Source organism: Geotrypetes seraphini, chromosome 3 (genome assembly GCF_902459505.1).
Source record: "Geotrypetes seraphini chromosome 3, aGeoSer1.1, whole genome shotgun sequence".
NCBI classification, from domain to species: domain Eukaryota; kingdom Metazoa; phylum Chordata; class Amphibia; order Gymnophiona; family Dermophiidae; genus Geotrypetes; species Geotrypetes seraphini.
The window spans coordinates 201,578,307-201,594,992 of record NC_047086.1 but is presented as its reverse complement, the minus strand read 5'-3'; the positions used below and the strand labels follow the sequence as shown (position 1 = coordinate 201,594,992).

The 16,686-nt window shown below is 42.4% G+C and overlaps 1 protein-coding gene across 6 annotated transcripts in view; it reads left to right on the top strand.

The window, feature by feature from the left end:
* Positions 1-16,686, top strand: part of SENP1 (SUMO specific peptidase 1) — a 311,959-nt gene that overhangs the window by 115,603 nt on the left and 179,670 nt on the right. For all 6 annotated transcript variants that reach the window (XM_033935398.1, XM_033935399.1, XM_033935400.1 and 3 more), the window contains 2 exons: positions 1,725-1,763; positions 12,685-12,769. In XM_033935398.1, the coding sequence (XP_033791289.1) occupies positions 1,725-1,763; positions 12,685-12,769 (124 nt within the window). The remainder of the gene's footprint in view (positions 1-1,724; positions 1,764-12,684; positions 12,770-16,686) is intronic.

Sequence of the window (16,686 nt, the reverse complement as noted above, 5' to 3'; positions counted from 1 at the left end):
TATCACCTCTGCCAGGAGGGTCAGTGAGCTCCATGCACTGGTTTCTGACCCACCTTTTACAGTCTTTCACCACGATAAGGTGGTTCTGCGTACACATCCAAAGTTTCTCCCAAAGGTTGTTTCTGAATTCCATCTCAACCAATCTATTGTACTGCCTGTTTTCTTTCCAAGACCTCACTCTCACTCTGGTGAACAGGCTCTTCATACTTTGGACTGTAAGAGGGCTTTAGCTTACTATTTAGACCGTACTAAACCCCACAGATCTTCGCCCCAACTTTTCTTATCTTTTGATCCTAATAAGTTGGGACGCCCTGTTTCTAAACGTACGCTATCTAATTGGCTCGCAGCGTGCATTTCATTCTGCTATTCTCAATCCGGACTGGCACTGGAAGGTTCTGTCACGGCCCATAGAATTAGAGCTATGGCAGCATCTGTAGCTTTCCTCCGCTCCACGCCTATTGAGGAAATCTGCAAAGCTGCTACTTGGTCCTCAGTTCACACTTTTACATCACATTATTGTCTGGATACATTCTCCAGACGGGATGGTCACTTCGGCCAATCTGTTTTGCAAAATTTGTTTTCCTAATAGCCAACCTTCCCACCATCCCTCTTGTTTGTTAGCTTAGAGGTCACCCATCAGTCAAGAATAGCTGCCTGCTTGTCCTGGGATAAAGCACAGTTACTTACCGTAACAGGTGTTATCCAGGGACAGCAGGCAGATATTCTTGCGTCCCACCCACCTCCCCGGGTTGGCTTCTTAGCTGGCTTATTCTAACTGAGGGACCGCGCGCCGGGGTCGGGCAGGAAGGCACTCGCGCATGCGCGGTGCGGTATCCAGAACTTTCCAAGTTCTTAGAGTGCAATCACTCTAAAAGTGTCCGTACCGGGGCTCCGTCGGTGCCGTCACCCATCAGTCAAGAATAGCTGCCTGCTGTCCCTGGATAACACCTGTTACGGTAAGTAACTGTGCTTTTTGGTGGAACTCATTATGTCACACCTATAAAATGGAGAGAACAATAGCCATACAAAAAGGGAATCTATAAAAAATTTCAAGAGATATGGGGGCCATTGACAAAATATTGTAATGAATAGATACCATTTTCCAATATAAGTACAATGCAAGTGAAGGGATGGGAGGGGGGGGGAATTCTGAATTTTATTAAATGATTGGATAAGTAAAAGAATATTTCATAGGATATATTTGATTGCATATGTTATGGTGGAGATGGGAGGGAAGGGATTAAATTTTATGTATTATTGTTAAATATTCATCCAATAAGGCTAAAACACAAGAGAAAATATCCAGCTGGATATACAGGAGTAATACTTAAGGATCTCAAGCGCTCACAGCTAGAGGCCCGATGTATATCACAAGCCAATAACCAAAAGGTGAGCTATCATTGGTCCTGTAGGAAAAGACCACAGTGAACCATTCTGTTAATCGGCTGGTAAAATACTGTCTCATTAAACTAGTGACTGTGTTACAGGCATGTTAGGTTTTGAGAATCTTCCCCTTGAACATCCCCTTGTCTGGCAGTGAACAGCCCAGGTTATTTTTGAGTCACAGCAGTATAGTTAAGAGAAAGTGACAGAAATGAAAGCCTTTTCAGTGCTCATCTTAGACAAGAGGTGTTAACCCATGTCCTGAATGTATCCTCTCCTTAGTCGTCATTTGTCAAATGATAAATATTAAGGGCTAATGTTAATTTAATCTTTTTTTCTAGTGCCCCTTTCTTCCATGCAGAGCTTTGGATCAAAGAATTGTAAGTTCTGTGGTTATTTTTATTTGTTGACTTTTAAAATTTTTATAAGTAAATTTGTCAAACTGGTAATAGATTAATTTAGTTGAGTCCTGTGAGCACTATAACATGACCTAAATATCTCAATTTTATTTGATCCTTGGAAAAATATATTTTCTTAGAATTATCTGAATTTTATTACAAGATGTACAGTAAAACAGATTTGCATTGATTTTCTGATGAATTATCACACAGCACCTCACCTTTAAATATAATATCATAACAAATATAATTTCACAAGAGAGAGATTGTGCAATATTTGATTTATAGTCATGTTAAAAATAGTTCAACAGGAAAATTCCCTAATATGAACATACAAATCTATATTTAGGGATCCTTTTACTAAGCTGTAGTAAAAAGTGGCCTAAGTATGTCCTATTTTTCTATTAATGACCATGAGTTAATGTTGCCATGAGCACTTAATGACACCTGTTTTGTAGGCAGTAAGGACTCTGGTAGTAATCCCACACTAACCATTTAGGCCCTGATTCTCCAAAGTGCCGTCCCGATTTTAGGCAGCTATAGGCGTCCTACAGCTGTCTAATCAGCCAATCGGGATGCACGTTTTTTTAAAAAAAATGCTCCCCAGGCAGGCCTGAAGGCGCCTCCGGGAGCCTAGGGAGACCCGCAAGATGCCTAAGCTCGCCTAAGGGCCTTAGGCGAACCTAGGCGGCCCTACGCGTCTCCCTAGTAGAGGAGAAGCTTAAAATGTAGGCCAGCAAAATGCTGGTCTACATTGTAAGTAGATGCGGCCGCTATACTTATCGCGGCAAGGGATCTCTCTGCCGCGATAAGTATAGCGGGCCGCAGCCTGTCCGATCGCTGGCAGGAAGGGTGCCCAATCCCTCCTGCCCGAAGACGCACCCTCCCCCCCCCCCCCCGACAATATCGATCGCTGGCAGGAAGGGTGCCCAATCCCTCCTGCCCGAAGACGCACCCTCCCCCCCCCGACAATATCGATTGCTGGCAGGAGGGTGCCCAATCCCTCCTGCCCGAAGACGCACCCTCCCTCCCCACCCGGCGCTAACAACCCCCAAACCTCCACCCCACCAAACTAATCTGTTCTTACAGCCAGATGGGTCTTGCCCGTCCAGCCGGCAGGCACGCCTGGTCGAAATGAGGCGGGCCCGCCCCTTCCCGGCCCATCCCGCCGAAGTCTAAGGCCTGATTGGCCCAGGCTCTAGAAGCCTGGACCAATCAGGTCTTAGGCATAGCGGGTCCGCCCATCCCCACTTAATCTAAGGCATGATTGGCCAATCAGACCTTAGACTTAGTGGGGATGGGTGGACCCGCTATGCCTAAGGCCTGATTGGTCCAGGCTTCTAGAGCCTGGGCCAATCAGGCCTTAGACTTCGGCGGGTAGGGCCAGGAAGGGGCGGGCCCTCCTCATTTCAACCAGGCGTGCCTGCCGGCTGGACGGGCAAAACCCATCTGACCGTAAGAACTGGTTCGTTTGGTGGGGTGGAGGTTTGGGGGTTTTTAGCGCCGGGGGTGGGGGGGGAGGGTGCGTCTTCGGGCAGGAGGGATTGGGCACCCTTCCTGCCATGTCTAATCTAACCCGATTCTCTAACCAGCGTCTGTAACATGGACGCCGGTTACAGAATCAGGGTTTAGTGTAGGCCGATTCTGAATAGGACGCCTCTCCCGGGCGTCCTATACAGAATCAGGGCCTAGGTGTCTTGCAGGCCTCGCCTTCAATATAGGCGGCCTGCCCGGGGAGCATTTTTTTTTTTTTTAAATGTGCATCCCAATTGGCTGATTAGACAGCTGTAGGACGCCTACAGCTGCCTAAAATCGGGACGCACTTTGGAGAATCAGGCCCTTAGTGCGCAATAACATATCTGCACTGAAGTGCAAGAATGCCCACTCGGACCCCAGGCATGGCCTGCAACAAAAATTTAAGATACAGTAAAACCTTGGTTTGCGAATATAATTCATTCCAAAAGCATGCTTGTAATCCAAAACACTCATATATCAAAGCGAATTCCCCCATAAGAAATAATGGAAACTCCACAACCTAAAAACTTTAATACAAAATACTGTATGTACTCGTATTGCAAGACCTTGTTTGTTTAAAAGTCACTATACTCCTGCAATGTCAGAGAGAAAGAGAGAGAGAAGAACCATTGGCTCAGTTAAGATGTGTATATACTGTATGTACTTGTATTGCAAGACCTTGCTTGTTTTAGAACAGGCACTATACTCCTGCAGTGTCAGAAAGAGAGGAAGAGAAGAACCATCGGTTCAGTTGTGATGATAAAAATAATAATAACTTTATTCTTGTATACCTGTGGTGTGTGTATACTGTATGTACTTGTATTGCAAGACTTTGCTAGTATATCAAGTTAAAATTTAATAAAATGTTTTGCTTGTCTTGCAAAACACTTGCGTACAAAGTTACTTGCAATCCAAGGTTTTACTGTATTTTTTAGCTTATGGAACTCAATGCATGAGCGCATCCTTCACCGCAGCTTAGTAAAAGGGTCTCTTAGAGGAGAAAAAAAATTGGTTTCAGAAAGTATATTTAGATAATAGGATGTTGAGATGCCAAGACCTTTACCTTATTGCAAGAGATTAAATATCCAACTAATCTAGAGATTACTACGCCGATTCTTTTTTCAAAATAAACTGCTCCCAGCTGAGAAGATTCAACTAGTATACCTATTTTCCAGTGCAATAGGGATGGTATGCTGAACCAAGGGTCTTCCATATGTTCCCACAAGTCCATTGCAGGAGATCTTGATCGTTGTTTTCAGCACCTCCTCCTCCTCCCTGCTGCCCCCTGTCAGTCAGTTATTTCTGCTGCATGCAAGCCTGCAGGAGCAACTGGGATCTGCTCGGTCATCTTTGAGGTTTTTTGCAAGTTTTTCACAGTTTTTGCATAGGACTTTGTGTTCCAGTTCAGCTCCAGTGACTACCTAGCCTGCTTGAGAGAAGCAGACTTTGGTCTGCAGCTGATAGATGGATCCTGTGGGGATCTGCTCAGCCACCCTATTTGAACTGTGGAGTTTGGGGGTTTCCCCTTCTGTTTGCTCACTCCTTGACTTGATCAGAAGTGCAGCACAGGCTGTCTGGACACCAATTGCGTTACTTCTGCTATAAAACAGTATTTGGCCTATCCCCAAGCTACTTAAACCCTCACTTCTATCTGAATCACATAAACAAGCACTCCCGCAGAATTCAGCTCTTTGCCTTCCCCTCCCTAAAACTATGTCACTACAAAAGATTCCTTGATAAAACTTTTGCCTTCCAGGCTGCCAAACTGAACCCATGGCTAGCCCAAATTGTCCTTGAGGCCCCCACCTACCTCGGGTTTAGAAAATCTCTCAAAACTCACCTATTCCATGGACAAGACACCTAACACCCCTCTCCAATGAACAACAATCTCCTTCTGCCCCCTTCCACCTCTCTTTTCCCAACCTACCCACCCCCTCCCCCCTAACCTACCCCCCCTCTCTCCTAACTTCATTCTACCTCCTTGCTCCTAATATTGTTCAATTGTTTTCGAACCACTTGTTATTTATTGCTTGCTTCTAATAGTGTTCAATTGTTTTTAAACCACTTGTAATTTTTTGTTAATCTAATGTAAACCGCCTAGAACTCCTTGGGTATGGCGGTATACAAAAATAAAGTTATTATTATTATTATTACTTCGGAGCACACACTGTCAGCTGCACTTTCCTGCTTCATTGTGGTGTTTGGGTTCTGATCTTGGGGGTTGAGGCTTGTGCATCAGTGGCCTGACTGGCAGCTGAAGATTCAGAAAAGGCAGCTTTCTTGGTGACAGAGGTTCTCTCTTGTTTCCAGCTACCCTGAGAAGAGCTTAAAGTAGGCTGCAGCACTTCTTCCCATCATCTGGTCTGTGAGTAGGGTTGTCACAGCCCACAGGGCAGGGGAGAGGGTGTGTGTGATTTTTGTGGTTATATTTTGATATAGCTTTGTTCCCCCACCCCAGAAATCCTAAAGTCGCTGGTTTTGGCTGTTCTCTGTTGAAGTTACAGCCATATTGTCAGTGGGAAATCCTGGCGGAGGCCATCTTGGATTTTTCCCGATTTGAATTCTAAGTTTCTCAAACTTCCTTAAAAAGCCTCGCTTTTTTATTCTAACCACCAGGGATGGAGTCGTCAGGCTCTAATATCATGAATTCATGTGAGGTTTGTGCCAGCTGGGCACCGGAAGAGTGCCCTTACGCCACATGTTCCACAGCGCAAGATGAAGAGACGGGGTCCTCAAGTTCAGCCTCTGACCATCTCATTAAGGCTGCCAAGAAATTGTTGTGATAGTTGGGGGGGGGTGGACGATTTTGCCCTCTCAGTCTCGGAATATGGTGTCAGTGCCTAGTAAGGGTGCTGATTGCTGCAAGTTGAAGAAAAGGCACTCAAACACTCTTGAAGTGGGTTCTCGGTCCTCTATGCCCGACTTGTGAATTTGCTTTGGCAAACTTATGTCAGTGGCGCTAGCATGTCTTCTGGGTCAGCCAGAGATTGACTGACCACACAGCCTTCCCATAGTCCTGCATCTCTCCCACTAAGGAGACTTGCGTCTTCCCCAGACTCCGACAGTTGGTCAGACTGGGTCTCTGAGGATTACGATGATCTGGATGCTTTTACTGGTCCAGTCTGAGCATGGCACTTCTGCATCGAAGCATTGATTGATATCAATACTGGATACCAATGCTCCTTAAAAGCAAGTGAACATCTCCTTTGCCTCAATGCAAGCACGTTACTGATTCTCCTTCACCTCGACGTTGGTCCAAAGTTTCTCCTCTACATCGGTGAAGACTAGATCTTCTCACTCCTAATGTCATTCCACTTCATTTTCATCAGACTGGTACCAACATTGTCAAAAGAGTCGTCTTTGACGCTCTTCAAGTCATCATGCTACTCATTCAAAAAAGAGACTCTCTTCACCAATGTATAACAAGCCTCAAGTTGTAGTAGAAATTGAAACAGATCTTTCTACACATATTACCGACATTGACCTAGAACCTACATTGTCTGCACTTGAGTCGTATGGTATACCATCAGACCCATCTCTTCCACCACCACGGCACAGATCCCTGCCAGAAGGCCTATCTTTTTTATCTTTTTTTTTTTTTATACAAAATATATCAAGCAACTTGGAACAGATTTGCCTGTCAAATTAGAAACTGACATAGAACCCAGAGCAGAATTGCTAGAAGCTCTGGACTTTGATGAACCTCCTAAAGAGCTTTCTTTTTTTTAATTTTAATTAATGCTTTTATTAATAGCATAAACAAGCCCACAACTAGAGCCATAAAAACAAGGCTCAGCAGAGTAAAATACAGTGTCAACCAGTCAAGATTAGAGCCACAGCTCAACAAGCAAGATCCAGCACATCCAATCCAAGGGCAAAGCGGAACAAGGTTCACCTCCAATAGCACATAAGTTTATAAAAATCCTCACCCCAAAGAACCTCCAAGTAGGGGGAAGACAGGGACGGGAGTGGAACTGGGCTGAATGTTGGTACTCACTGCTTATTGTTGTACACTACATTGCTGTTTGGTGTTTATTATTTGAAAACTTAATAAAAAACATTGGGGGGAAAAAAGAACCTCCAAGTAAGCAAAGTCAATCAACCCCCCCCCCTCTTTCTCTGTATCAGGCAGCTGAAAGAAGAAAAAGAAAAGAAAGAACCAACAAGTATGCACAGCACACCATCGTTCATAAGAATGCCATACTCTATGAAACTCTAAAGAGCTTTTAAAGTTGCCTTTATACAAACTAAAGAAGCTCTTTTATGTTTAAAAAATTTACTGGGAGGCTTCACTATTTGTTCCAACAGCTCCTATAAAATTTGACTCACTTTACAGAATTCAAGCTATTCCTAGATTCGATAAGCCACAGTTATTTCATCAGTCTTTGCTGGTTGAATCCATTCTTAAAAAGTCATCTAGCTCCAGGGACTATGCTATAGTGCCACCAGTTCATGAAGATATTATAATCAACTGAGAGTATTGAAGGCCATACAGTGGATAAATTTGGACGACATCTTTTCCAAAACTCAGTATTTACCAAGAGTTCTCAATTACAACTTCTATATGATCTTTTACCTCAAACAACTCATCAAGAAGTTGACTGATTTTGAGCAGTATATTCTATCTGACAGACTTTCAGAAGTCCAGGACCTGTATAGTAATCCTCTATCTATACCCTTCTATCCCCTTTTCTAGCAGGAAATTGTCCAATCCTTTCTTAAACCCCAGTACTATACTCTGCCCTATTACTTCCTCTGGAAGCACATTCCAGGTGTCCATCACACGTTGGATAAAGAAGAACTTCCTAGCATTTGTTTTGAATTTGTCCCCTTTCAACTTTTCCGAATGCCCTTTTGTTCTTTTATTTTTTGAAAGTTTGAAGAATCTGTCCCTCTCTACTCTCTCTATGCCCTTCATGATCTTGTAAGTCTCTATCATATCCCCTCTAAGTCTCCTCTTCTCCAGGGAAAAGAGACCCAGTTTCTCCAATCTCTCAGCGTATGAAAAGTTTTCCATCCCTTTTATCAGAAGTGTCACTCTCCTCTGAACCCTCTCGAGTAACACCATATCCTTCTTAAGGTACCCAGATGAGGAGGTTAGAAAGATTGTAGCAAAAGAGAAGAACCTAAGGACCGAAGCACAGGGAAAGGAAATGAAGACAACAAAATACCAGGATCTAAATTGCATATATACTAATGCAAGGAGCCTAAGAAACAAAATGGGGGAATTAGAAGCCATGGCCAATGCAGAGGACATAAACATCATTGGAATCTCTGAAACATGGTGGAATGAGGAAAGCAAATGGGATACAGCACTGCCGGGGTACAAGCTCTATCGCCAGGATAGGTCAGGACAGAAAGGAGGTGGAATACCACTATACATAAAAGAAAGCATACAATCGACAAGAATGGACACAGCAGAGACAACTAACAAGCTAGAATCGCTATGGGTTAAAATACCAGGAAGGAAAGGGCCTGAAATAAAGATAGGCTTATACTATCGTCCACCCGGGCAAACTGGAGATATCGATGAAAAAATGGAAGCCGAGATGAAGTGAGAATGCAAAAGCGGTAACACGGTTATCATGGGAGACTTCAACTACCCTGGGATAGACTGGAGTCTTGGAAGCTCAAGTTGCGCTAGGGAGACAGAATTCCTGAAGACTACACAAGATTACTTCATGGAGGAGCTTGTTAGAGAACCGACAAGAGGAAATGCCACTCTGGATCTAATCCTAAATGGGCTAAGGGGACCTGCAAAGGAAGTGGAAGTAGTGGGACCGTTGGGAAACAGCGATCATAATATGATCAAGTTCAAGGTGGAGGTAGGAATACCGAAAGGAAAGAGAACCATAGCGACAATTTAACTTCAGGAAAGGAAACTATGAAGCAATGAAGGGAATGGTAAGGAAGAAACGTAGGAACACTTCCAAAAAATGGCAAATGATAGAACATGCCTGGTCTTTTTTCAAGGACACGGTGAGCGAGGCACAAAATCTGTATATCCCCAGATTCAGAAAGGGGTGCAAAAAGAGTCGAACAAAAGACCCGGCGTGGATGGTTCATAGACAACCCCGCAAAAGACAAAGACACGCGCCGACAACTGAGCGCAAGACGGAGGCGTGCGCCGAAGAAAATTACAGTTTTTAGGGGATCCGGCGGGGGGTTTTGTTGGGGAGCCCCCCCAGTTTACTTAATAGAGATCGCGCCGGCGTTATGGGTGGTTTGGGGGGTTGTAACCGTCCACATTTTACTGTAAACTTAACTTTTTCCCTAAAAACAGTAAAATCTATTAAGTAAAGTGGGGGGGTTCCCCCCCACACACACACCCCCGTCGGAGCCCTAAAAACAGTAATTTTGTGCGGCGTGCACCCCCCGCGCTGCACTCAATTGTCTGGACGCGCCTTTTCCCGTCTCGCTTTTGACCTGACACTGGCGTGGATAACTAAAATAGTGAAGGAAGCAATAGGCAATAAGAAAAATTCATTCAGAAAATGGAAAAAGGACAAAACTGACGGAAACTGGAAAGAGCACAGGAAGTATCAAAAAGAATGTCACCGTGTGGTTCGAAAAGCCGATAGACAGTATGAAGAGAGGCTAGCCAGGGAAGTACGAAATTTCAAACCGTTTTTTAGAAATGTTAAAGGGAAGCAGCCAGCTAGGGAGGAGGTGGGACCGCTGGATGACGGAGACAGGAAGGGAGTGGTGAAGGAGGAGAAAGAGGTCGCTGAAAGACTTTTTACAAACGAAGACACAACCAACATACCGGAACCTGAGCAATTCTTCAATGGAAATCAAGCACAAAAGTTAACATCCATGGAGGTGAGCCTTGAAGATGTGCGCAGGCAGATAGAAGAACTAAAAACTGACAAATCCCCGGGTCCGGATGGAATCCATCCAAGTGTTCTGAAGGAACTAAAGGAGGAGATAGCGGAACTACTGCAGCAAATTTGCAACCTATCCCTGAAAATAGGCGTGATCCCTGAGGATTGGAAGATAGCCAACGTTACGCCCATCTTTAAAAAGGGATCAAGAGGTGACCTGGGAAACTACAGACCGGTGAGTCTCGGTTCTGGGGAAAATGGCAGAAGCACTGATAAAAGAAAAAAAAATTGATGAACATCTTGAAAGAAACGAACTTATTATAACCAGCCAATATGGTTTCTGCAGGGGGAGATCATGCCTGACTAACTTATTGCACTTCGAGGGAATTAACAAACAGATGGACAGAGGAGACCCCATAGACATCAAATACCTAGATTTCCAGAAAGCCTTTGACAAGGTGCCTCATGAACGTCTACTCCGGAAACTGAAGAACCATGGGGTGGACGGAGACGTACATAGATAGATCAGAAAATGGTTAGCGGGTAGGAAACAGAGGGTAGGGGTGAAGTGCCACTATTCGGACTGGAGGAAGGTCACGAGTGGAGTTCTGCAGGGCTCGGTGCTCGGGCTGCTGCTATTTAATATATTCATAAATGATCTAGAAACAGGGACGGAGTGTGAGATAATAAAATTTGTGGACGACACCAAACTATTTAGTGGAGCTCGGACAAAGGAGGACTGCGAAGAATTGCAAAGGGGCTTAAACAAACTAGGGGAATGGGCAACGAGATGGCAGATGAAGATCAATGTTCGCTGCGCGCCGAACGGCCAGGCACCTTTGGCTCCTCCCCTTTTAAGGGGGAGTCCGGCGCTGCCTCTGACGCAGTGGGGGTGGGCGGAGCGAACTCTCGCCGCTTCCCCGAGCCTTCTGTTTCCTCCTGCCTTCTGCCTTCCTTCTGTGCTCGGCACCAACGCTGCCCTTCTCTTCCCAGAACAAGGAACCCCTAGGTATGCTGCTCCTCTCCTCTCTTCGGCACCGGTACAGGTGTACTCCTCCTTTTAGAGTCTCTGTTTTGAGAACAGGCTTATCTCTCCCACCTGGGGTTTCAGGGACAGCTTAGGTGTGTCCCTTGCTTCAGCATACCATCCCTATTGCACTGGAAAAAGAGATTTAAGTTCTTACCTTGATAATATTTTTTCCAGTAATTAGGGATGATATGCTGAATCCCCGGCCCATCATTGTCAATGTGCTTGTCTGGACTTTTTGCTTACCAGAAGGCTGCGTTTCTGAATTTTCTCCCCGTTCTCATTAATTTGAAGAAATTGTATAGTGTATGCATATAGTTCCATAGGAGTTTCCCCCGACATCCACAATTTCTTCTGGCTTATTGTTCATGAAACTTAAGTTTGTTACTTTCTTTTCGATGGTATGTCTATGAGCTCTGTGTTCTATTCTGCAAGCAGATCAAATTCTTGCTGAGGTGGTCTCCTTGTACTGCTACTCTGTCGCTGGCTTTGAAACTAACTAACTGATTGGGTGCAGCAGAGAACAGGAAGAAGGAGGAGGTACTGAAAAAGGTGATCAGTATCTTCTGCAACGGACTCGCGGGAGCAGATGGAAGACCCTTAGTTCAGCATACCAGCCCTGTGTATTGGAAAAGATATTATCAAGGTAAGAACCTAATCTTTTTCTTCATAATTTTTCATCCACTTAGCATGGGAACTTTTAAATAAAAACAGGCTACTTATGTGATCATTAAGACCTTTTTTTATTTTTGTTTAATTTATATTTTCATCAAATTTTTTCAAGAAAATAACTTCTTGTTACAGAAATATAGTAAAGTAATATCAATATAAATCCAAAAATATAAAAAAGTGGAATAATTTTACTGACTTCCTTAGACCACAGTTAACAGGGGAGTACAGCCTAAATATTATGAGAGGACATTTTCAATTAACGTAAAGATAATGGGTAGGCTTTAACACTAATTCACAAATTGCCACTACTTATTCATTGCACCTGTACACACTTCATCAAGCTATCTTTTTCAGCTCCAAAAAGGATTTTAACTGATCCGGTGAAAAGAACACATACTTAATTTGGGAATACTTTATAATACATTTACAAGGATATGTCAGAAGAAAAGATGCACCCAGAGATATTACATCTTGTCTTAAAGACAAAAACTGTTTCCTCCTTTCTTGGGTAATTTATACCGTTAATCAATGAAAAACCTTAATGTTACAAATTTATGGCTTTATTCACTTCAGGAAACAAATGTATTTTGTCCACAAAAGAGACAATCCTTTTTCTGGAAGTATGTCAGCTTTTAAAACATAAATAAGTACACCTTATTTCTATATGAATACTTCAGAAGCCTGGTCTTCTGGAATTGGTTTCCAGTAAAATGGCCAGCGAAGGCACATGGCAACAGACAAAACATAACTAAAGAAAATTTATCCATTCAATAAATTTCTATTTTACACAATAGCATTGAAAAGGTTTGAAAATTGTGGTGGTAACTTATTCTGAATTAAAAACATATATATTTTTGTTTTTCAGAACTAGCTTATATGATTCAAGAGCACGGGAGAAAAGGCGGCAAATTGAAGAACAGAAAGCTTTGACTTTAAAGCTCCAGAAACAGGTAATAGTTTAACGTGGGCATCTAATGTTTTGAAGAGGAGGGGTGGGATCTGTGTAGTTAAAACGATGCCCTGCTTATCCATAAGAAACCCTTAACTTAATTTGTATGTCTCATTTTTTTGAGGGATCAGGTTGTAAATCTGCTGTTTTTTCCTTGTCAGCAACAGACAAATCCAGACTTGTGGGTTACTTAGTAACATAGTAAATGACAGCAGATAAAGACCCGAATGACTCATCCAGCCTGCCCAACCATACCTGCTCTTTAAATTACTGATTTAATTTAAATTGTCCTTTTTCCTAGATATTTCTGGGACAGAAACCTAGAGCTCTACCCAGTACTATGCTTAGGTTCCGTCTACTGAAGTCTCCGTCAAAGTTTACTCCAGTCCATCAAAACCATCCCAGCTGTTGAAGCCCTCCCCAGCCTATCCACAACCGAATGGCCATATATGGGACATAGTCCATGCAAATCTGCCTAGTACTGGCTTTAATTCTTCTATATAAACCATTATTTTCTGATTCGAGATCCTATGTGTTCATCTCGCGCTTTTTTGAACTCTGTCACCATTTTCCTTTCCACCATTTCCTTTGTGAGTGCTTTCCAGGCATTAACCACCCTCTCTGTAAAGAAGAATTTCCTAACATTACTCTTGAGTCTATCACCCCTCAACCTCAAATTATGTCCTCTGGTTTTACCATTTTCCGGAAAAGATTTTGTTCTGCGTTAATACCTTTCAAGTATTTGAATGTCTGAATCGTATCTCCCCTGTCCCTCCTTTCCTTTAGGGTATAGATATTCAGGGCTTACATTCTCTCCTCATACGTCTTTTGGTGCAATCCTCCTACCATTTTTGTCGCCTTCCTCTAGACCGTTTTGCCTTCTTATGTCCTTTGCAGGATACGGTCTCCAAAATTGGACACAATACTCCAAGTGGGGCCTCACCAACAACCTGTACAGGAGCATCAGCACCTTCTTTATTTTATTGGTTTTGCCTCTCTCTATACAGCCTAGCATCCTCCTGGCAACAGCCACCGCCTTGTCACACTGTTTCCTTTGCCTTTAGATCTTTGGACACCATCACTACAAGGTCCCTCTCCCCATCTGTGTATAGCAGCCTCTCATCTCCCAGCACCTATGGCTCCTTCTGATTTCTAATCCCAAATGCATTACTCTGCATTTCTTTGCATTGAATTTTTTAGACTGTTCCTCTAACTTTTGCAGCCTTTTTCATGTTTTCTACTCCCTTCTCGATATCTACTCTGTTACAAATCTTGATATCATCCGCAAAAAGGCAAACCTTTCTTTCTTTCTAACCTTTCAGCAATGTCGTTCACAAACATATTGAACAGGATCAGACCCAGCACAGAACCCTGAAGGACTCTATCACTCACTTTTCCTTCCTTCGAGCGAATTCCATTAACCACCACCATCTGGCGTCTATACGTCAACCAGTTTCTAATTCAGTTCACCACTTTGGGTCCTAACTTCAGCCTGTCAAGTTCATTCAAGAAACTTCTATGAGGAACCGTGTCAAAGGCTCGCAGTGCAGGGAAGGGTGAGAGAGTCGGGGTAGGCAGACAGGGTGTTTGGGTTTGGGGCAGGCAGGTGTGTTTGGGGCTGCAGGATAGGAGCTGACAGGGCGGCAGAAGGCAGGGCAACCGGAAAGGGCTTAGTGAATCTAGCCCATAGTCTTTTAAGACATTGATGGCTTCTTAATTTTCCTGTCGTCTTTCCTACACAGTATGGCTTATCTTGTACCATAAAAGTTATCACTCCTGGTGCCTAACAGTTTGCAATGTAGGAATTTTGGTCAGAGTTGAGCCTATTTATAAATTAGCTGTTTAAACTATCTTTGGATGCCAGTTAGTTATGTTGAATTTAAAAAACTGATGGTGCAGAACTAAGCGGTTTACAGGCTATTTAAAACAGAAAGGAATTCCAGTAATTTTGATAGGAAAAAAATATAGTAACATAGTAAATGACGGTAGATAAAGACCCGAATGGTCCATCCAGTCTGCCCAACCATACATGCAAAATTCCAACCTTAACAAACCTAGTAATAAACTCGATATCATACCCCATTCAACCCACACTAAAACTTCTTGGAGTTCTGATCGACAGAGGCTGTACCATGCAACCACAAATCAACAAAGTAATAAAAACATCATTCATGACTATGAGAAACCTAAGACAAATCTGAAAATTCTTAGACAGGAAACAGTTCCAACTTTTGGTACAATCTCTTATCCTTGGATTAATAGACTACTGCAACATACTATAACTCCCCTGCCCAGCAACCATGATAAAGCAATTACAAACAATACAAAATACAGCCCTAAGACTCATCTACTCATTGAAAAAATATGATCACATCACAGAAGCATACCACGACTCACACTGGCTCCCAATACAAGCAAGAATACACTTCATATTCTACTGCCTACTATACAAAGCTATTAATGGAGAAAGCCCAACCTACTGGAATAACCGACTATCCCAATCCACCTCAACCAGGCACAGGAGAACCCACTCACTATTCACACACCTACAAACAAAAAATGTCAAAAGAGGAAAACTTTATGACAACCTAATGGCCACCAAAGCAGCTAAACTAGACAGACAAATCATCAATCTGCTATCTACGACCACAAACTACAAAACCTTCAAAAAAGAAACTAAAACCCTACTCTTCAGAAAACACATAAAACCTGTTTAACACGACCAGTTCCTTCCCTAACTCCACCTACCACACACTCCACCCATATCTAATCTAAAATATTTCTAATTACCCAACATGTTACTCCTTAAGTTCTCGACAATTCTTATGTAATGCTTACGACAATTCTCATATAATGTTACAACTCTTGTAACCTTCTGACAACTCTTGTGTAATCCGCCTTGAACCACAAGGTAATGGCGGAATAGAAATCAGTAATGTAATGTAATGCTCCATAAATTAAACAAAGAATGTGTAGGAGCACTTAATTGTATAATGTGTATTTATAAACAAGGGAAAAAGGACCTCAAAATACCCCATTAAATGTGATCAATGAAGCCACAAAGTTTTTGGGGTGGGTATCATCATTGGTCAAAAACCCTTGATTTTTTAATTTTTAAGAAAGATTTTTTATGTGTGCTTTATCAATTTTACATATATATCCAAAATCTTATTAGTGACTATTAGAAAAAAATTTTTTCTTTTCTTTACTTTTTTGAGCAAAAAGATAACCAGCAATTTCTATAACAGATGTTCAAATAATTCTTATGTTTTGATGATAAATACTCAAAAAGCACTTATCTTGTGGACCCGACGGAGGCCATGCCCGTTTCGCTCAATAGGCTTCTTCAAGGGTATGTTTTTGATAGTGCCAGTACAATTTTCATTTTACTGCTCAAAATGTCTTAAACAAAAAAAGAAAGAGAAAAGAAAAGAGAATCACATTATACTTGTAATTATATTAGAAAAGTCTCTGGACTGATATGATGAAATATTCAATTGAATGAGAACAAAAGCATCCAGTGAATATTAAACGGTTTTGTAATAAATATGTTAATATAAAGACAGCCATGTTTCTATCAAATATTTAAACCAGCAATTTGACAAAGCCATACCTATAAAGATCATGGTATATAAAAAACAAAGTTGTACTTGCCATTTAACAGGACTGCTGGTAATTTCGTCCGAAAAAAGTAAAACAAAATGGCGCTTCTATTTAAACTGGACGCCGCCGATTTTTAACCAATGAGAACGACGTTGACGTCAAATTTAATGACGTGAACAAAAACATCGCCATTTTGAATATATTATATGACGTATGTGGCTTTGTGAATAACGATCACCATTTTAGATAGTTGTAATATCCATTCACTATGCCGGTACAAATAAAAACAATCCATTTAAACAGACACTCATTCTT